General features: G+C 46.4%; 1 protein-coding gene across 1 annotated transcript in view; it reads left to right on the forward strand.

Annotated features, from left to right (window-relative positions):
- The first annotated feature begins 1204 nt into the window (after positions 1 to 1204).
- The window catches only part of Bcas1 (brain enriched myelin associated protein 1), an 83215-nt gene continuing 62832 nt past the window's right edge, over positions 1205 to 21587 (forward strand). The window contains exons 1-3 of the mRNA XM_057781053.1: positions 1205 to 1276; positions 2640 to 2718; positions 17689 to 18263. Coding sequence (XP_057637036.1) covers positions 1205 to 1276; positions 2640 to 2718; positions 17689 to 18263 — 726 coding nt within the window. The remainder of the gene's footprint in view (positions 1277 to 2639; positions 2719 to 17688; positions 18264 to 21587) is intronic.

A 21587-nucleotide genomic window follows, 5' to 3' on the forward strand; every position in this document is an offset into this window, starting at 1 on the left:
GGATAGAGCCATTATGTATGTCCTGTGTATCAATGTATTTGTGTGTGTGTGTTTATGTATGACCTTTCACAAGATATTCAACCCACCTGCCTCAGTTTCCTCATCCGCAAATTCAGGACAATGTTCTCACGGTCCTGCTGATATGTTGCAAGGAGTCAATGAGGTTTTCCTCAGAGCGAAGCTTCTAGACGGGGTCTCCACAGGGACCGCCCTCAGCAAATACTGCCGCTGTCAGCATTTTCTCACGACTGTGCTTGCCTGAGCTCTACCCTGCCCTGCCAGCAATGATAATGCTCTGGAGACACTAGATAATGATAATGCTCTTCCAAAGGACCTGGGTTCGATTCCCGGCACCCACATGGTGGCTCCCAACTCTGTAACTCCCATTCTAGGGGATCCTGAGCCCTCTCCTGGCCCCTGAGGACACTGCTTGCACACAACACACTGACATCGTGTGTGCAGGAAAACACACCCATACACGTAAAATAAAAATTAATAAACCTTTCTTTAAAAAATAATTTTTAAAATGGTACCCAAGAAATGGGGATTTTCTCTACAAGAATTTCATTGTAGAGAAAAAGGCTGAAGCCCGGTGCCAGATGGCAGTCAGTAAAGGGAGCTTGTCTCTGCAGCTTGGCTTCACAAGCAAGTGTGCAGACTTAGGTTTGTGTTTTGATTTTTTTTTCCTCTTTTTTTGTCTATTGAAGGAACAATGGGCAACCAAATGAGTGTCCCGCTGAGAACGGACGTACAAGAGAAGGAACCGGAAACAGACACTTACAAGGTAACACTCTCAGTCACTGGCACATAGGTACCAGAAAGCAGCGTCCAAAGGACTCTACTCTGCCTTCCCAGGGCTCACTAAGGAGATGAGGTGTGAGGGCCCCTGCTGTCACTGTTGGTCTGTGGTAGCCGGAAGTCCTAGAATCCACCAAGGAGCTGGGGGAAACTGCAGGTCCAATGTGTGGGGGTGGGGTCTGGAGAAGTTGCTTAGTGGGTAAAGCGCTTGCTGTGCAAGCATGAAACCCTGAGTTCTGACCCCCCGGTACCCATGAGAAAAGTTGAGTGTGGCAGCACAGAGATATGAGGGTCCCAGTGTCATCTCTGACACACACACACACACACACACACGAGCACACATCCACCACAAAACACAGACTCTGAAACTCCATATAAAACAAGCAATTCAAAGAAATGGTCGTCTATGACGCTGGTGCCCTCAGTGACCTCCATGGATGATGGCCAGGGAGCCAAGTTAGTAGCTACTTCAAGGCCGGTTGGTTTACAAAAGCACACTTGTTTCTCAGCGCTCTCCTAGGGACACTGGGCAATATCTGAAGACAGTTTTAATAGTCAACTCAGGAAGGGGTTGATTCTGACATTTGGTGCATATGCATACAGGCCACAATTGCCACTGACTGTCCTACAGTGCACAGGACACACAATCACATACACACACACACTTAAGAATTACCTAGCCCAAATGCCCATAGTGATGAGGTGAGCAACCCTGGGTGTATTTTAGTGGTTCAAGACTGATCTCTAGGAAACGCCTGAAATCATAGCATCTGACTTCCTCCATAGAATGATTTAATCGAAATTATGTGGAAACCAGAGAGGATGGGAGTACTTTCAAAGCTCCTTGATAACGACACACACAGTACTGAATAGTTAGGGCTCTCCCCTAAAAGATGCCTGTTAAGAGCTGAGGCCAAAGCGCTAGGGAGTTAGATCAGTTGGTCACGTGTTTACTTTACAAACACGAGGGCTTGAGTTTGATTCCTAGAGCCCACATTAAAAAGGGGGAGGGGGGGTTGGAGAGATGGCTCAGCGCTTAAGAGCATTGCCTGCTCTTCCAAAGGACCCCAGTTCGATTCCCAGCAACCACATGGTGGTTCACAACCATCTGTAATGAGGTCTGATGTCCTCTTATAGTCTGCAGGCATACACGCAAACAGAATATTGTATCCATAATAAATAAATAATTTTTTTTAAAAAGCCAGACTTGTACATAGCAATTCTGGGGAGGTGGAGACAGGCAGATCCATGGGACCTGTGGGCCTGCTCATGTAGATGACTCGGTGAGCTCCAAGTCACTAAGCCACTGTCTCAAAACAATGGATGTGAGCAGAGCAACAACACCTGAAGCTGTCCTGTCCACAAGCATGCACACACATACACGTGCACACACGCACATGTGCATCTACATACACACGTAAACATACACACAGACAGTGAATTTCCTATATTTGATAGGTGTATACATTGAGGGCATTGTCTAATGGTGGCCAAGACAGATGGGTGAACTTAGCCTGCCGGTCATTGAATCGCCATAGATTCTTGCTCGGTTCCTTATTAGACAGTGTGTCTTTTGGGCCTCGGCACCCCACGCGTGCTGTGGGGCTTACCATCCTGCGTGAGACTGATGAGGGGAAGCGTGAACCAGGAGTGCTCTTCCGATGACAGGAATCTAGCCTGAGTGAGTCCTTTTGCTGCTCCAAGGCTGGATAGAAGGCTGGCAGTTTCTACAAACACAGCCTTCGAGTTTGACATTGGAAGGTGCTCCTGTAGCCTTGAGGGTCTTCCGTGAGTTTCCGCCTTCCAAGACCTGACCACCAAAACCAACTCTTCTGTTGTAGGTGATTTCGGACAATGAGTGTGTTCAGAATGGGAACCCGGTGATGGTGTCCACCCACGTGACCCAGCACTATGATGAAGGTCAGTGTCGTGTGGGAAACAGCTCTGCCGGGATGCGAGGTCACCTCCATCCCTGTTTACAGTAGACAGAACAAGGGTGGAACCACACAGCTTCACCTCGAAAGTTCACATGCTCATGTCCTGGGGTGACAGAATCCTGGGCCCACACTGGGTGCTTACCCATGGGAACTGCCTGCCTGAGGGTGTTAGAGCCAGAATCTATTTATCATCAATCTGTTGTCCTCTGAGCCCTGCAGAGGGCCTAATTCAGGCCGTTCTGACTCAAGGTTGCCTGGCTCCTCCCTGGATCACCACGACATCTCTAAAGACACGTGGCAGCTGGGCATGGCTTTCCAGCAGATTAGAACATGCGATAGAGTGGGAGTCCCAAGGGTCTAGCTTTGGGGTCGGCATACTTGACTTAGAAGCCCCACTTGGCATCTCATTGGCTGTGTCACGTGGTACATCAAGGTATGAATCTACTGAGGTTTATGACCATCTGATGGCTGATCCAGCTTCACCCCTGCCACAGACAGGGCTAGTTGGGAGAACTGGAAGACAAGAAACCTCAGACATCCCAGAGATCAGAGTTATAGGGGATGAACCTAAACCCTTCCACATACTTCCAGACTGACCGAATCAATGGTCCTTATAGGAAAATGAGCTGTTCCGGGGCTAGAGAGATGGCTCAGTGGCTAAGAACACCTGCTGTCCTTTCATAGAATGTGGATTCACTGTCTAACACTCACATGGTGGTTCACAACCATCTAAAAGGCTAGTTCTAAGATTCCGATGCCTTCTTCTCGCCTCCATGGGTTCTGGCATGCCTGTAGTGTACACGCTTACACAGACACACACATACACATTTAAAAAGATGAAGTATTGTACTTTCCGCTTCATAAGTCATTGGCTACAGAAATGCCACAGTCCCACTGATATATGACAGTTCTTCCCACCTGGTAAGGCGAGAGGAAGTCGGCTCCCAGCTTACCTTGTCACTAAAAGCAAGAAAGATGAGATGGCCCTAAGCCCAGAGAACCCAGGAAGGAAAGTCACGGAGGCTTTTAACCGTTGCGGAAGATAATTGTTCTCTGGATTTGTCAAAGGGGCTTTAACCATTGTGAATGATAATTGGCTTGCTTTGGTTTTGTTTTGTTTTGTTTTTGCAAAAGCCAGGGCACATTTCCCCTTGGGAACTGTAAGGCAGGGATTCACATAACGCCACACTGTATGAGCTGAGAGAATGCTGCTGCAGTTTAATTAACATTTTGTTCCTTAATCACAAAAAAGTGCTTTAAAAGACACATCTGTTCTCCAGAGAGGTGCCTGAGTCACCTTCACACTGAAACAGGCTTGAAGTTTGGGGCAGAAGCCAAAGGAGGCAGGGAGTGAGCACCGGGGACAGTAAAGGAGTAGGGTGGGTGGGGAGGATGTACCGGACACGCAGGAACCCGTCTTCTATGTTGTCACATCATAGGGAGGTTGACTCGGACGCGTGTGTGATTTGTGTCTGGGTTCGTGTGAAAAGAATAAAGGTTTTTATCCCCTCACCTGGGACCACAACATCCTCATTAAGAAGGCATGCACTGGGGTGCAATGTTATCTGCAAGGTGTGTACTTGGGAAGCCAGGGAACATTGCAGATGAGGACCAGTAAGGCGCACATCAGCATTCTACCTCTCCCAAATGGTGTCACCCTGCACCCTGTGAGCATGGTGCCTTACCTATGGGTGACCAAAAGAAGGCTTGCTGAGTGGGTGAGATGGAAATGGTGGTCCTGAGCTATTCGGAGAGGTCTAATGCTATCTGATGGCCATTATGAAGAAAGAAGCAAGAGGGACAGAGCTGGAAAAGAAGACGCGACATTGGGAGCAGATGCTAAAGGGAGGGAGAGAAGGGAGGAAGGAAAGAGACAGAAAGAGAGAGGGAAAGAGAGACTTAAAGATGGGTGCTGGTAGATTTGACTGTGGAGAAGGAGGCCATACGCTAAGCAGTAAACAGCCTCAGAACAGGTTTGAAAATTTCTAGACTCTGGCCCACTTTTATCGTGTGACCTTCTGAACTGTAAGATACCTGTGTTGTGTTAAGGCCCAGACTCTGTGGCCATCTGGTGCCCCAGTGAGTGCAAGCATTGAAGTCTAACTAACTTGACTTGGGGCCTGGGGTGTCAGCTCTGCGGCGTGCTAGCTGTATAATGGTGGGTGGAATTGGCCCTGTCCAAGATTGACCTGTAAGACAGGAGTCATGCCATTCTCTCCGGCCATAAGGGGCCTGTAAGGATGGCAGCTAGGAAGGATGAACTTGAGACGGAGGAGGGGAGGTCAACTACAAGCAATGTAGTCTGCAGTGTCAACCTTTGTCACTGACTACCCCTGATGAGTCTATCTTTTAAAAAAAAAAAAATTTAATTTTATATGCACTGGTATGAGGGTTTCAGATCCCCTGGAACTGGAATTACAGACAGGTGTAAGTTGCTGGCAATTGAACCCAGGTCCTCTGAAAGAGTAGCCAGTGCTCTTAACCGCTGAGCCATCTCTCCAGCCTGGATGAATCAATCTTACCTGACCAGATCTTCCCTCTTGGGTATTCTCAAAACTTCACAGACTGTTGGGGGAAATAAAAATGCCTTCATTTCTTTCTTTCTTTGAATCTGTTCTGGCAAATTTTTCCTCTTTAAGAGGAAAAATTGTCTATTCTCACAGCTGAGGGATGGCAAGTCCCGACACGTGACTGATCTGCCGGAGCGTGTCATTTCTCGGAAGCTAATACCTGTCTCTGTCACACACGGCTAAGACATTTCTTAGAATTAATATCTTCCTTTCCATCCCTCGTCAATTGTCCTTAAAGGAGTAACTGTCTAATTTTGTATCTTTAAAATACATGTGTGTATCTATACACACATAGATGGGATCAATTTAGTGAAGGGAAAATTCCTGACTAAAGTAAAAAAGGTTTCTGCTGGTAAGATAATGAGTGAGAATTTGCCAGTTTTGATCCTTGAGGAATTCTCCCCAGACAATGCCCCAAATCATAGCTGCCTGGCAGTGGAAAAATGATGGGGCCTGGGCAGAAGCTAATCCATGTATTCCCTTGGCAGCCGCCATTTCCAACTGCTCTGTCTGTGTTTGCTTTGGGTTTTGCTGTTGTTGCGGCTCATTTGACCTTGAGGTCACAACCCCCTATGTCATTCTACAGTAGCTGGGGTTATAGGCTTTAACACAGTGCCAAGCTACTACTAGAATTTTAAAAATACTTGAATGAGTTGGATAAAAGTCTGGTAGGGGATTGGGGCTCAGTCAGAGACCTGAGTTGATCCCCAGAATCCACGTTTGTCTTTCTTTTTTGTTTGTTTGTCTATTTTTTAAGGCTGGCATGGTGTCATATGCTTATAATCCCAGCACTGGGAGGTTGAGAGACAGATCCCTGGGCTCACTGGCCAGTCAGCCAAGCCTACGTGGCAAGGGAGATCTTGTCTCAAAATAGCAAGATAAGTAATGTTAGGGAAATGATACCCCAGGCTATCATCTAGTTTGCGTGCACATGCACACCCATACTCATGCATGCATGTGCACACCCATATGCATGCATGCACTGCACACCCGTATACATGCATGCACTGCACACCCGTATACATGCATGCACTGCACACCCGTATACATGCATGCACTGCACACCCATACTCATGCATGCACCACCTCACATACACCTGGATACATGTGAGAATACACACAGGATTAATCAATTAATTTAAATTTTTTTAAATTAAGCTCCTGAGAGCAAAGGGTTTCTTGTCATTTGATATAACATATTAGAACTCAGCACACGCAACATACTCAAGGCCTAGACCAGCACAGCTTTCTCCAACCTTCTGGGAGATTCCGATGCCGTGGGAATGTGAGGATGGCTAAGGAGCAGTTTGAGGCTCTGTGAGGCATAGAAACTGCAAGGAGCTAGAAATGAGCCCTGTCTTCGCAGCTCCATGTGTGACCGTGGGAGGAGCTCAATAAGAGATTTGCGGTGCTCTAGGGACAGCCTGAGGTTAGGGTTTTCATTTAGGATCCCCCAACTCAGGACATCTGCAACAGTGTTCTGGCCAAACACACTACACAGCAGACCCCGTCATTCCGTTTGACTCACTACTTCAAACTTCTCAGAAGATCGCTTTCGAAAAATCATAACACTCATCCTAATTATGACCATTATCATCACTATAATCATCAACCATCATCACCATTACCAGCGGCAGCAGCCACTGTCATCATCAACCATCATTGTCATAATCACCACCACTATCAGCCAACATCATCACCATCATCACCGTCATCATAAGAATCACCATCATCACCGTCATCATAAGAATCACCATCATCACTGTCATCATAAGAATCACCATCATCAATATTTCTTTCTTCTGCTTTGAGTCCTGTATCTCTTTTCTATACTGTAGGGGTAGCCCCCGCCAATCACCTTGCTTGTAGGGCGGGGTCGCCTGAGGATATTTTTTACTAATAAATATTGCTGGTGTGCTCTCCCCCGCCCCTTCTGCTTTCCTGTTCTCTGCTGGAACCACGGGTTCTGTGAGTCTTTCCCTAATTAAAGCTGACTATATTCTTATAATTTCTGTCTGCCTTCATTTACGCCACTACACTATACCCCTCTTTTTCTTTCATTTTCTCTTTTTCATTACCTGTACATTTTTTGCTTTTTCTTCTTTTCATGTATATGTAACATACATGTTTGCATGTATGTTGGCACACATGTGTGCGCACGCACACATGCATGTGGAGGCTCAGGGTTGATGTCAGCAACCATCCTTCCTTTCTCTTCCATGTTATACTTCAAGGCAGAGCCTCTCAAACCCTGACCTCACCCGTATGACTAGCATGGTTAACCAGCTTCCTCTGGAGACCCCCAGTCTCTACCATGGAAGGCTGTCATGCTCACCCAGCACCTACGTGGGTTCTCAGGACCTGCATCAAGTCCTCCTGCTTGCAGTCAAGCGCTTTGAATCCCAAGCCCTCTCTGTACATTTTAGCGGCATTCGGTTAGTGACTCTAGTGTTCATAGACACAGTAGACATTTCGAACAGTGTACGTAACAAGGTCAAGGTGCTGGGAGATGACGTCTCCATTCTAATGTCATAGATTATTGGACCCCATCCCAAATCCCCTTCTTCAAAGTGCCTGGTCACAGACCATTTTCAGAGTTCACCTAGGTCGCGGCACGCATCTGTACTGCATCGTTCTCCTTTAAGGTCAATAGCGTTCCACTGCACAAAGGCCTTATTTTCTTGATTCACTCACACATAAATGGATGTTCTGGTGGTGATTGTTTAAGCCCCAGTGCTTATAGATAGCATATCCCTGTGCATTTATGAGCTCAGTTTTGAGTAGATACAGATTTTGGTTCTCTTGGACCTGTCTATCTAGGAATAGAACTGTGGGTCATAGGCAGGCTCAATGACCACCCTTCTGAGGACTTTGTAACTGCTTTCCAAAGCAACCGCCCAGTAACATATACAGATTCCAGTTGCTCAGCGTTCTCACCAGCGCAGGCTGCTGGCTACCTTTCTGTTACAGCCATCCCAGTGGGTGTGGAGCAAAGCCGTGCTTTCCCTCAGTGACAATGACACTAAGCATCTTCGGGTGTCCCCAGTAAGTGCTTGCTTATCTATATTTGGAACAGTGCTGCCCCCCTAACCTGATGGCTTTTCTGCCTCCTGCTCCCCTGGGAACCTTGCCTCCTACTATCTGCTTAGTGATTTTCCTAGGATCCCAGATTAACAACAGTTAGCCTTCAGCAGTTTCCTGTGTGCCAAGAACTTGATTTCTTACCCGACCTCCATCTCCAGAGCCCACCCCAACAACTGTGTGCACAAGAGAGCGAGGTGCCTCCTTCTTTGTCAAGCTACTTAACAGTTAAAACATGCTTATCATAGCACCTGATCAGCTTCCCTCAACGACGGATGAGGGGGACATTTCGGGCTGGCCAGGGGACATCTCCTGTTGGCCAGAGACATCTCCAGTTAGTGAGGGGGACATTCCTGGTTCACCTGCTGCTCTGAATCAATCTCCAGGCTGTTTCTGGAAAGCAATCTGGCGGCATCTTTTTTTTTTTAATTGCATATTCATTGGTTTGGGAGCAGCAATTCTCCATTTGCTCTTGTAGTTTACAGAAGAAAGGAAAACGTTGGCTTAGGATTATTAAACATGGATGTTTACACTGGAATTGTTAGTAGGGGAGATGAAAGAAACAATATGGAAACTACCGGAATGTTCCTAGAACAGACAATGTCTTACACAGCTTTTGCAGCATCTATATTAAGAAATATTATGTGATGTCTAAAAGAGAAAGAACACAGATTTGGATATTTTGGCTATGAGGGATAACATTTTTATATAAAACTCATTAAATAAAAATATGTCTAATATAGGGTTAGAAAGAGCTCAGTTGTAAAGCACCTGCATTACAAGCAAGAGCATTAACATCTGGGTTTGACACCTAGAAGACTTAATTAAAAAAAAAATGTTGGGTGTGGTGGTGCATCACTTTAACCTCAGCACTCAAGAGCCAGAGGCAGGTAGATCTCTGTGAGTTCAAGGCCAGCCTGGTCTACACAGCCAGTTCTAAGCTCACCAGAGCTAAACAGTGAGACCCTGTCTTCAAAAGCAAACCAAATCCGGGAGTAGTGGCATGTTTGTAATCCCAGCATACTGGAGACAGAAACGGCAGGTCCCTGTGACTCACTAGCCAGGGGAACAATACCTAATGTCTTCTTCTGACCTTCATACCCACTCACACTGACAAATGCAACCACCATATACAAACATGCAGAATTCTTGAGGAGACACATTCAGGCTGCAGGGATTGGTTGCGAAAAGGATGGACGGCAGCTAGAAAGGAAAAAGACTAAGAGAGAGGGGTCAGTTTGGGGAGTAAAGGCTCATCAAATGCATACTATCACTGATTTAAGAAGGAAATCCAAACAAAGCCCCATAAGTCCAGCTCAAACATCCGCTGCATTTGCTCCTGTTGGAACAGTTGGCTTTGCATCTGAAGTAACCCTGCATATTCCACATTTTCGCAAAGCATATAAGCATTGGAAGACACCGGGGGGGGGGGGGGGGGGAGAGAAGAGTGAAACGTGGTCTCACTGCTGTCTCGTCCTCAGAAACTGAAAGTCACTCTTGAAAATGTCCTCTGGGCAGCACAGGGTTAACAGTGCTTTCGGATCCGTGACGTCACTCACTGTCCAAGCAAATCAAGCTGATAATCAAGACTCCATTCCCAAGTCCAAAAGCCCTCTCTGTTATTTGTACTAGGATTTCCTGCCAAGACATCCTGGCTCTTCAGAACTGAGATGAAAAGCCTGAAATATGATCGTTAGTGAAATTTCCAAATCTACCATCTTCCTCCGAGCTGTAAGCATCTGTCCCACGAAGCCTGACTCTGGAACTTCTGAACAACAAATGCATCTGCCTGGGACTGAAAACCACAGTTGTTTGAAGTGCCATTTGACTCTTGCAACGCGACCCGCAGAGGGTCACTTTTGCATACTCTCAGAGGTCTTCATCAGCGCTTTTCTTCCCCCAAGGGCTTCCCATAGCCCTTTGATATTTAAATAGAATTCTCTTTTGAAGAAATCAGCAGCTCCTTCCCTCCCTCTGCAATGAACTGCTTCGCCCCGTGTCTGCTTTTGGACCCTGACACAATAGCTCTGTCTGATCCATGTGTTTTACCCATGTTGGCCCATAATTCTACAAACTCCCACAGCAACTGCAGGATTTGTAACAGCCCCTTCGAGATTACTGAGCATCCTACGTCCACTCCACAAGTTAGCCTGAGAGATCAGGATATCAGTGTGAGAGACAGGGTGGCATAGGACGTGATGTTGGAGGAGCGGCAGAGATGGTGAAGTGCTTGCTTTGGGAACAGGAGGACCTGTGTTTGGGTACCCAGCACTTATATCACAGAACACAAGCAAACAGAAAAGCCCATCCGAACACCTAGATTCCCAGTGTTGAGACAGGAGGACCTCTGCGACTTAGAGAGCCATCAGTCCAGCCAAACCAGTCTGCTCCAGGTTCAGTGAGAGACCTGCCTCAGACAGTAAGAAAATGAGGTGGAGTGGTTGAGGAAGTCAATCAAAGTTGACCTCTGGCCTCCATATGCAGGTGCACACACATGTGCATGTACCCCTGGCACATGTGCCCTTGCACACACTTGTACACACACCACATACACAAAAATGAGGTTCTGGGGGAAGAACTAGCACATGAATCAACAGAATAGGAATTCGGAAATGAATGCTTCATTGGGAGAGCAAAGATGAGTAGCCTCAGCTTTCCCTTGGAAAACTTCTAGAACTAGGACAATAAATCTCAGAATAAGAGGAGCCTGTCCCCAGCAGCTCGTTACAGGGTGGCTGTTCTGCTGCAGCCATCAACTTCTTTCTCTGAGAGTATGCAAGGCTTCACCCAGGGCTCCGCTCTGACTTACCCTTGTCTCCTGACTTAGCCCTACCACCGGGCACTCCTAGAGACACCTGGGACTGTAATTAGATACCCTAAGACTGTTCACTTGGGGCTCACAAACAGTAGGGAGGAAACAAGACGTTTGAATAGTTCTCTTGTTTCACGGGGGACATCCTCTAGGACCTCTACCCCAGTGGTTGCCTAAAACACTTGACAGTACTAAGTTTGGGACATACTAAGTTGTTTTTTTATCCATATATGCCTGAGGTGGTGGTTACAGTCCAGCAAGATGGCAGAGCAGGTGAAAGTGTTCATCACCACGCTGATGACCTAAGTTCAAAGCCTCGATCCCATGTGGTGGAAGGAGAGTCCTTCGGGTCGCCCTCTGACCTCTACACATATGTCATAGCAGTTGCCCCCTATCCCCACATCCATAATAAATAAGTAGGGCCCCCCCAAACCAAAAGAAAAGTCCAAACCAACAGATGTACAAACTGTGAAACAGAAATACAAAACACTGTGTAAAAAGAAAGAAAGAAAAGAAAAGCAAGAGAACTTCTACAAATGCCAGAACTCCCAACTCCCAAGCTCAAGACATTGACTCGGGTATAATGCCAGGAAGATTTCAAAAGCTTTCTTTTAAAATGATTGATGACCGGAAACAGCACACAAAAAAGCCACTGAATTCAATCAAGGACCAGGAGAGGGAAATCAACTCCACAGAGGGACAGTTAGCAAAATGGATGAGAAAACCAGCAATATGAGAGAAAAAGTGAGCAGATAGGAAAACAGCAGCACAGGAGGTGAAACTTTAAAAAAATAAATAGAAGTAAAAAAAATTGATGGATCGTATTTAAGAAAATAAATAGCCACACACAGTGGAAAGACTCTTTGATAGATTCCACCAAGCAGAAGAAAGAAATGCAGAGGTAGAGAATAAGGTTAGTGATCACCTTAAGTGTAAATGGTCTCTATCCAGAAAGAGACAAGCTGGGTTACACAGCTAGAACCAACTGTGTTGTCTCCAAGAAAGACATTGTACAGCTGGACAGTAGGGGAACACACCTTTAATCACAGCACTTGGAAGGCAGAGGTAGAGACAGGTGGATCTCTGTGAGTTCCAGGTCAGGGCTATGAAAAAGAAACCCTATCTCAAAAAAACAAAAGAAAGGAAGGAAAAAAAGAAAGGAAGGAAGGAAGGAAGGAAGGAAGGAAGGAAGGAAGGAAGGAAGGAAGGTGACAGAGATTTCAGTCCTGCAGCCATTCAGTCCCATAAAAACACACAGAGGCCTACATTAATTATAAGCTAGTTGACCTATTGGCTCAGGTTTCTTATTAACTCTTTCTTACATCTTAAATTAGCCCAAAATTCTTGTCCGTGTTAGCCATGTGGCTGGGTACCATTTATCAGTGAGGCATTCTTATCTTCCTCTTGCTCTGGGTAACGACTGCATACTTAGCCTTTCCTCTTCCCAGAATTCTCCTATTCTGGTCACCCCACCTATACTTCCTGCCTGGCTACTGGACAATCATAAACTAATACAAGTGACAAATCATACAAGACCATAGTCCCACAGTACTTCCCCCCCCCCCTTTTTTTCAAAACAAGAATTCTGAATCTAATCTCCTTTGTTTAGCTTTCTTCCCGACCATTATCCATAACAACTTGAAACCAACACTCTAAACAAAAACAAACATCCATAATCTATTTTTGGGGAATATGAATATAGTTTTCCAGGCTACTTCTTGCTGATTGGGGGCGTTGATAATCTTATAGGAACCTAAAGAAAATTTTAAATTTTGGTCAAGTCCTTAATGGAATATTCTGTGAGATTTGATCATCTCAGCCAGCAGTCTAAAGACTGTTCTGGATGTAAAACTCAGACATCTGGAGCAACTGCTTCTATCGGATATTTCTCAGGGGGTCTTCCTTGATCAAACCTGATTTTTTTTTAAACCCCAGAACGAATCCACAGCCTCTTATTTCCTGTGGAAACAAAAATAAAACCTCTTCTCCAAAGTAACATATCTTTATATATTTTGAAGTCAAGGCATTTTCAAAGTATATATGTTGAATTAATTCAGCAGCATTTATAATCATATGTCTTTTAGCAACTGTTGCTCCTTCCTCAGCATTCAAACAATTCAAAGACAACACAATAACACACAGTATCCAGACTCTCTGTGTATTTTCCATCTTTACATGGCTTTATTTTAAACTCTATCTTTTCTTTTTAATTTTTAATTTTTGGTTTTCTGAGACAGGGTTTCTCTGTGTATCTTTGGCTATCCTGGAACTCACAGAGATCTACCTGCCTCTGCCTCCCAAGTGCTGGGATTAAAGGTGTGTGCCACCACACCTAACTTCTCTCTCTCTCTCTCTCTCTCTCTCTCTCTCTCTCTCTCTCTCTCTCTCTAGACTTTATCCTTTTTCTTTTCTCTCCCAATCTTACATATATTTTTAAACACACTGTAAACCGTTTAGAGGGTTTTTTTGCCTAAATCTATATTTACTGTATATCTCACTTTGTCTGACACATGAGTCTTTAATTTGCTAAGCAATATAGCTAGGATTAAAGCCGTGGCTTTGACTGCTGGATCCACCCCATCCTTAGCTTTCTGAGAGTCTAGCCTCATGGTGGAGGTACTGGCAGGACCCATGTTCATTGCCACAACTATATGGAGTGTCGATGCCCCTGCCACCACCAAGAAGCATGTTGTCGGCTATTCATAAACACCATTTAAGTGTTTGCTGGTGGGTCCTCTTAAAAGAGCTGCAAGGTTTTTGCAGCTAAAGTTGAGTCAGGAAGCCTCTCTTAAATGAGATGTGCTTGCTTCTAGCAAACAGAACCCACCTGAGAAAATGCTGCTATCAAGAAGCCATGCTTAACTCTGTTCTTTTTTGTCTAGAATTACTTCCCAAGCTCTCTCAGATTTTACGTGGATGGAGTTGTCCACGTTGGTGCCATTATAGGAAGGAAAAAGAAAGATGCTGTGCTAGCAAAGGGCTCCCATGGACTGAGAGGCAAAGGATGAAAAATAATCTATACAGCAAATGGGGACCAGACAAATGAACTGCCATCGATTATCTGATATCTGTTAAAGAGAACTCTAAACCAAACATAGTCAGAAGAGGTTTTAAAAGACTACTACATATTAGTAAAGAGACAAGTCAATTCACCAAGAAGATATAATATACATGCACCAATTTCATAAAACAAACATTAGTGATCATAAGAGGTTGAACCCCTAAGATGGACTTGGGGATGAATAGGGATCACTGGACCCCTAAGATGGACTTGGGGAGGGGTGGGGGTCACTGGACCCCTAAGATGGAGTTGGGGGTGGGTAGGGGTCACTGGACCTCTTTATTTGTTCTTCTTCCCAGTGTGACATGTTGACTACATCTTCTTTCTCTGCTTTTTTGATATTTGTGGACTTTTTTTTTTTTTTTTTTTGGTTTTTCAAGACAGGGTTTCTCTGTAGCTTTGGAGCCTGTCCTGGAACTCCCTTTGTAGACCAGGCTGGCCTCGAACTCACAGAGATCCGCCTGCCTCTGCCTCCCAAGTGCTGGGATTAAAGACGTGCGCCACCAACGCCCGGTATTTGTGGACTTTTCATCCACCTGTTGAGATGAGTGTTCAAGCCCCGCTCGTCAGGGCTTCCAGAGCCCAGGCTCTCCCTAATACTCCACTAACAGTAGGAACCACCCAGCCTACAGCACAGAGCTTCAGCTGTCATGAAGGGAGCCAATCAGAGCTCTCCAAGTTCTGCCAAGCCACCGAGTAGCTTTACCTGACCTCTGACAAGGGCTCTTGTTTCTTCCGGTTGTTGACTCTACATGCTATGTGTTATGTCCTTTTTGGTATTGAGCCTTTCAAAGCAAAACACTGGCTTTATTTATTTATTTATTTTTATTTATTTATTATTTTGCTATGGAGAGTGTTGTCTGTGCTGTTTTCACCTTTTGGCTCCTGTGGTTCCCAGCCAGGGCATGAAGCAGGGAAACCAGTCCCTGTTCTCAGGGGTTTGCAAAAGCCTCACCTTGCCTTCAGTCCCAGGCTCTCCTTTTTGTGAACAGTTTCCTCTCCCTCCAGACCAGACCCACAATCCATTTTGTTCCTAAAGTTAAAGGCCTCCTTGCTCCTTTGGTCCCTGCTCTGCTTGCTTCTCTCTCCTCTCCCTCTCTCTCTCCCTCCCTCCTGCAGTGCCTTCTCCTCCAGTACCTGGAGTGCCTGGAGCACAGGAGAAAACTGAAAAGAGCTCGCCGGGGTTAGCTAACTCAATGATTGACCGGGGACCTCCTCGTGAACCTCCCTCAGTCTGTCACTGCCCTGTCTTATGTCACTTCTCTGTGTTAGTAAGAGGTCACTGCGTCACACAGAAAGAAGACTCTCTCCTCAGCTTCCTGACTCCAAACACCGTAAGATATCAGATTCTGGCGGAGCCGCTGTGAACGAATGTATGCTTGTGTGGGCATGTGTTTATCATCCCATATAAACGTCTAATGGAAATATAATGAAGAACTCTCCGATCGTCTCTGCCACCACCCTTTCATCCTGCTCCTTGGCTTCTTGCAAACATACCAGGACATGTCTGTCTAAGTGTATACTGCAGAAAATGCAGTGCTGGCAAGGATGGAGAGATGCCTTCAACAGCATCCTTATAGAATCTGCAATCATTTAGTCCCTCCTGGGGGGTGAGAGGCAGCAGCCTGGACCCGAGTGAGATGAGCTTCCCCACAAGCATCACAACGGGCGTTCCAGGGAGCTATCCATGCTCCCACTTGCTTTATTTATATTATCCTATTTCCTGTGTGTTTGTGTGTGCACTTACATGCTTGTGCGTATGCAGTGTTCATATGGGTTCAGGTGCATGTGTGTTCACATGGATGTGTGAGGTGGAGGCCAGCGGACAACCTCAAGCACTGCTCTTCAGGGGCTATACACATCCTCTTTTTTTCTGAGACAGGGTTTTTCACTGTCTAATCAGCCTGGAACTCACCAATCAGGCTAGACTGGCTGCCCCGTGTGTTCCAGGGATTCCCTGTCTCCACCTCCCCAGGGTTGGAATACCACACCCAGCTTTTTCTACCTGGGTTGTGGCAGCAGGGACACCACACACTACCAGAGACAGGTCCTCAGGTCCTAATGTTTGTGAGACAAGTCCTTGACTGAATGAATCATATCCCCAGGCCAACATCACCATTTCATAAATAAGGAAAATTCAAGCTGGTTAGGGATTTTCGCAGAATCTCAAAGCTTGTAGAAAAAGATCTTCAGAATCAAATAAGATTCCAAAATTCTTTGCCACTGCTTTCTTACCAAGGGGCCTTGAAAAGAAGGCAATTCAGTCGGTTCAAGGCAGGAAGGGTGGCTGTTTGGGAGTGCAGCTCTTGGGAGGTTTGGAAAGCTGCCTCCTACACACACAGAATGCGTGAGCTCGCCACATTGGTGGCTGCCTCGACCTTCCTGGATGCACCTGCTCTTCATGACTGCAAAGTGTCGACTTCTGAGCATTACTGTTTAATCTATCCCCAGAGTCTACTCTAATAGATGGCTTACGTTGAGACAGAGAGAACATGAACTCGGGAGTTGGGAGCGAAGGTGGCTTGAGCTCTGTCACCAGGGACTAGAGGGACGGTCCCTTCAGCAGGGTAGCAGTGCTGTCTCTCACCAACAGTGACAGCAGCCAGGGTTCATGTCATGTACTGAGCAGGGAGCGTATCCCAGCCATGTTTCTGTACACTTTAAACATATTAACTAGTGTCGTTTCCTAAGACAACGGTGAGGGCAGGCTACTGTTTCCTCATCTTTACCAGAGAGTAAAGCGGAGAAAATTAAAGGCCTTGGAGTCAAAAAGATTTGTTTTGTTTAGTTGTTTGTTTTCTAGACAAGGTCTCACTGTGTTGCTCTGATCGGCCTGGGACTCACAGACATCTGCCTGCATCTGCCTCCATAATGCTGGGACTAAGGGGCTCCCTGCTAGAGGCACTCCTCAAGTGTGAGGGGACATTTATAATATAGACATGTTTCATTACCACAGCAATGGGGTGTGGGAGGCATTTAAGGGGCTGAGACCAATGGAACTGCAAGGCAAATACACAGGACAGGGTCCCATGATACAGAAAGGCTCAGGCCAGATGTCTAGAGTGTGGAGGGGTTGAAGGACCAACCTCCAGGCTCCTGAGCCCAAACTCTAACCGGCTGTGATTTCCTACTGGAAAATCTTAACACTTCTCTGGGTTCCAGGGAGATAAACGGGGACAGCAGACTTTGGGTCTCACTCATATGGTGCCCGGCAGGCAGTGACTTCCCAGGCAGCGGCTTTTCTACCTCATCAGCCTCAGGGGTCTCTCCTAGGGAAGAATAGGGTCAGAAGATGTCCATTGGGCTAGCCGTGGAGGACAAGGCCTTCTGTCTGCAGAGAAGCCTTTGTTTATTAAAAGCTGGAGTCCATCATTCACCCTTGAATTTCCTGGCTCGATGAATGACCACTGTTTATGTTTGTGTTTACAGTCGATTTGGGAATAAGCATCTCCAAGGATAATGTGGCTGCTTCTTTACCCAAGACAATGGAGGCCCAAGCTGTGGCCGATGCCAGCGGAAAGAATCTTGGGAGAGAAGCCAAGCCCGCGGCACCAGCTGCTAGATCGCGTTTTTTCTTGACACTCTCTCGGCCTGTACCAGGACGTCCCGGGGACCAAGGCACGGATTCATCGGCTGCATCGGGCAGGCTTGATGTCAGCCCCGGCTCAGCGCCTGCGAACAAAGACCCAAGTGAGCACGGAACACTTCCGGTGGCAGCTGCACCAGGGCCGGCTGCGGATAAAAGGCCAGGGTGCACTGAGGCCAAGGAGCAGGCCTTCCCTGCCACCTTCCCGCCCGCACCTTCACCACCTGAGTCCCAGGCAGAAAGCCCCTCCAAGCCCAAAGATTTCGGTTTTTTCGACCGATTGTTTAAACTGAACAGGGGAAGAGAAAGTATCCCAGTCGACAGCCAGCCTGAAGAAGCCAAGGAGGTGAGGGACCAAAACCAGGCCGCGGAGACTCCTGCTTTGCCAGGGAATCCCCATGGTGTACTTGCTGGGGAGGTAAGTGTGTGAAAGCTTACCTACTTCCTCTCCAATGGGTGCTTCTGTGGGGGACACGGATCGCGTGAGGCTACTGCGCATGTCACCCTATAGTCTCCGAGGTCCTAGACAAGGTAAGTTTAGCTTCCCCTCTGTGTTTGTGTAGGCAGAACATCCAAAAGCTAAATATCTGGAACCTCTGTTTTACGGAAAGAAAAAGAGGTGGTAGGTGACGTCCACAGAGATAAACCTAGCCTCCTTATCCAAGGCTGGGGGTACAGGGTCATTTTTATGAGCCCAGACAGAAAGGTACTAGAGTAACGGAAATGACTTCTAACAAGCTTACGTACCAGGCTGGGGATGCTCTACATCCCCGTGTGAGTGCTCGCCTAGCCTAGCGTATTTGAAATCCTGGATTTGATCCCCAGTCCTGGATACACCAGGTATGGAGACTCAGGCTCTTAATCCCATCACTTGGGAGGTGGAAGCAAGAAAATCTGAAATTCAAGGTCATCCTTAGCTACTTAAAGCCAGCCTGAGATACATAAGGCTGTGTCTCAAAAACAAAAATCAAACAAACAAACCCTACAGAATTAATTATGCCATGACTTTAAGACTCCAGACAAAATTTCTGGGCAGTTGAAGTTGAAAAAAAAAACAATTAGACCAAGGGATTGATGCCTCTTGCTATCAACATTCTCACTATGCCCACAAATTTGGACTCAGGGTTTATTTGCAAATGTTCTTTCACGCGTCCACTCCCAAACAACTGTACTAGTTTGACAGTTCAATGAGCAGCATGCGGGAGGGGTCTGGACTCACTGCGGGTCAGCCTTGCTGCAGAAAGCGCCTTGTCATGTGCACAAGCCAAGAGCCCTGAGCCGCTCCTCTGAGGGCTATGAGCTGGTCACCCATATTCGTGATTCACAGTTGAGGGCAACTGTTCATCACCCGGGTAGAGAAGCTCTGGCTGGGTTTGCGCCGTTGCTCATGGACTCCGAGAGTCACTCAGGGGTGGTGGCTTTGGAACAGCCATAGGTTTATAAGGGGTAGGAATTCGAAGCCAGGCCGTTGCCTGAGTGAGGAAAAAAAAAATCAAGCTATTCATAAGGAGATAGTGAAGAACTGTGCTCTATCCGTAGTACCTGGTGGCCTAGTGATTCAACCAAATCCTCCTTAAACAAGTCAAACCAGCATCCATCCGTCAGCTAGATCTTGAAGGTATTCAGTCACAAACCCCAGGCATATTCATTCCACCCTGACTCTCTTGGGGACCAACAGTTTTGAGGTTTGCTTTGTGAAGTCGGCCTCCTCTTTTGGGCTGGGATGAGGGGACACCTTCCCAGACGGCAATTGGACTTAGTTGTGGTTCCCAGGTGAGATTGGCTTCGAGATGTGATCTGTGGTAGCAACACAGCAAGTATGGAGGAGTCCGGCCCAGGGGTTTGAGGCTGAAATCATCTTCCGGAGCAAGCCCTCCCCCAATTATAAGCATGTTTTCTTTCCTGGAGAAAAGAACTCTCCTACATATATTTGCCAAGGAAATGTGTGTGGCTAATTGTGTTACACTTCAAATTTGCATTTTTTTGGTAGGCGATATCGCTGAAATTGGAAATATTGAGTGTCCATTGTGTACTATGCTGATGTAAAATATTTTTTTTGCAAAGTATAAGATAACCATTTCTCCTTCAGCCCACAAGCGCATGGATATTTGGATGCGTATATGTGCAAAGTTTTTTTAAAAAATTGAACAGCAAAAAAGAAAAAAAATCCATAGCCTTCTGATTTGTACAGGTTTCTTATCTGGCCCCTGTGGCCTACTTCTGTGTTTAGAGGAAAACCAATTTTTTTAAGTGTAGTGAGAAAATACAGCCCTCAGAAAATAACACGAATAAAACGTTCCAATTAATACCATTCTTGCAGCTAGTACCGCCACAGCGCAAAGTTAAACACTGGGTTCAGAATTCTTAGGGTGAATTAGGCGCTGGGTTCTGCCACGTCAGCTTTCCCTCCCTGGCTCCCATCCCCCACAGTTCTGTGCCTCCACCACCCACTGTCACCGCATGCTGGGTTTGGAATTCCAGCCACTGACCCACCGAGTCCTGAATTAGGGCCGAGATAACCGGCTCCCGTCTCATCCTGGGGGAGGGGAGGGGAACACACAAATCTGTGTTTTCAGAATAACAATCTCATTTGTGTGCCTTATAAAACTACATTCAGACCATAGCATAATTAAAACAAGGCCAGAATTCACGCACAAATGGAGCATTTACCCCAGAGGCCAAAGAAAAGATAAATTATAGACCTGAAAGTCTGACTGAGCTGTGATTCACACAGACCAACTGGCTGGCAGGGACGTGGCTTTCTTCCTCTCTCTCCCCAGCTGAACCGAGCTTCCAAGATAAACATTTAATAGATTTCCTCACACGTGCACAAAGTGATCCTATGATGGAAATCAGGCTTCCTGGTTATAAAAGGAAACACTGGGTTTCTGTCTCCCCCGTGGTCCTTCCAGGGCTATCTTTGTGGTTGGGGGTGGATGCCAGGGACGAGACCTTAAGATTTCAAAATGCTTCTCTTTGCTTTTAAATGTATTCAAGTTCTGCGCTGATTATTTAAACACGAACCTTGTACAAAAGAAAGTGGTTTGGCTTTCCTAGTCCTAGCATCTCATCTAATGAGTTTCTTCGCCCCTCTCCCAAGCTTTTTATCGTTACACTTATTTATTTATTCCGTGTGCATGCATGCACATAGGGCAGAGGACAACCTGTGAGGATGATTTTCTCTTCCCATCACATGGGTCCCTGAATCAATACTGGTCGTCAGGTTTGGCAGCAAGCACCCTTTACTCGCTGAACCATCTCCTCGGTCCTTGTAGATTTTCTTATGGGATGGCCTGAGTCACTCGGGCCCCACATGTGAAGAGGTGAAGAGCGAGCAAGCTTGCTGTTTCTGCTTCCTGCTCTCCTTTCATCCAGCAATGCCCTCAGAAATGCTTGCCGAGCTCTAAAATGAGAAAGAAGCTAGATGTGATGATGACACCTGTCTGTAATCCCAGCACTTGAGAGGCAGAGCCAGAAGACTAGGATGTTCAAGGTTATCCTCTGCTACACAGTGAGCAAGAGGCCAGCCTCAGCTGTACAAGATCCTGTCTCAAAAGAGCAAAACAAACAACCACAAACGAAACCGCGAATGAGTGAGCAATAAGCTCCTGAGTGTCTAAGCTGTAGGTGGGTTGGGGTTGGGAAGAGGAGATTGGCCATTAAAATGGATGGGAGGGCAATGAGGGAAGTGTTATCTAAAATGACAAGGAAAAGAGTGAGGGTGTGCGCGTGTGTGTGCATG

This window comes from Chionomys nivalis, chromosome 9 (genome assembly GCF_950005125.1).
Source record: "Chionomys nivalis chromosome 9, mChiNiv1.1, whole genome shotgun sequence".
In the NCBI taxonomy this organism is placed as follows: Eukaryota; Metazoa; Chordata; class Mammalia; order Rodentia; family Cricetidae; genus Chionomys; species Chionomys nivalis.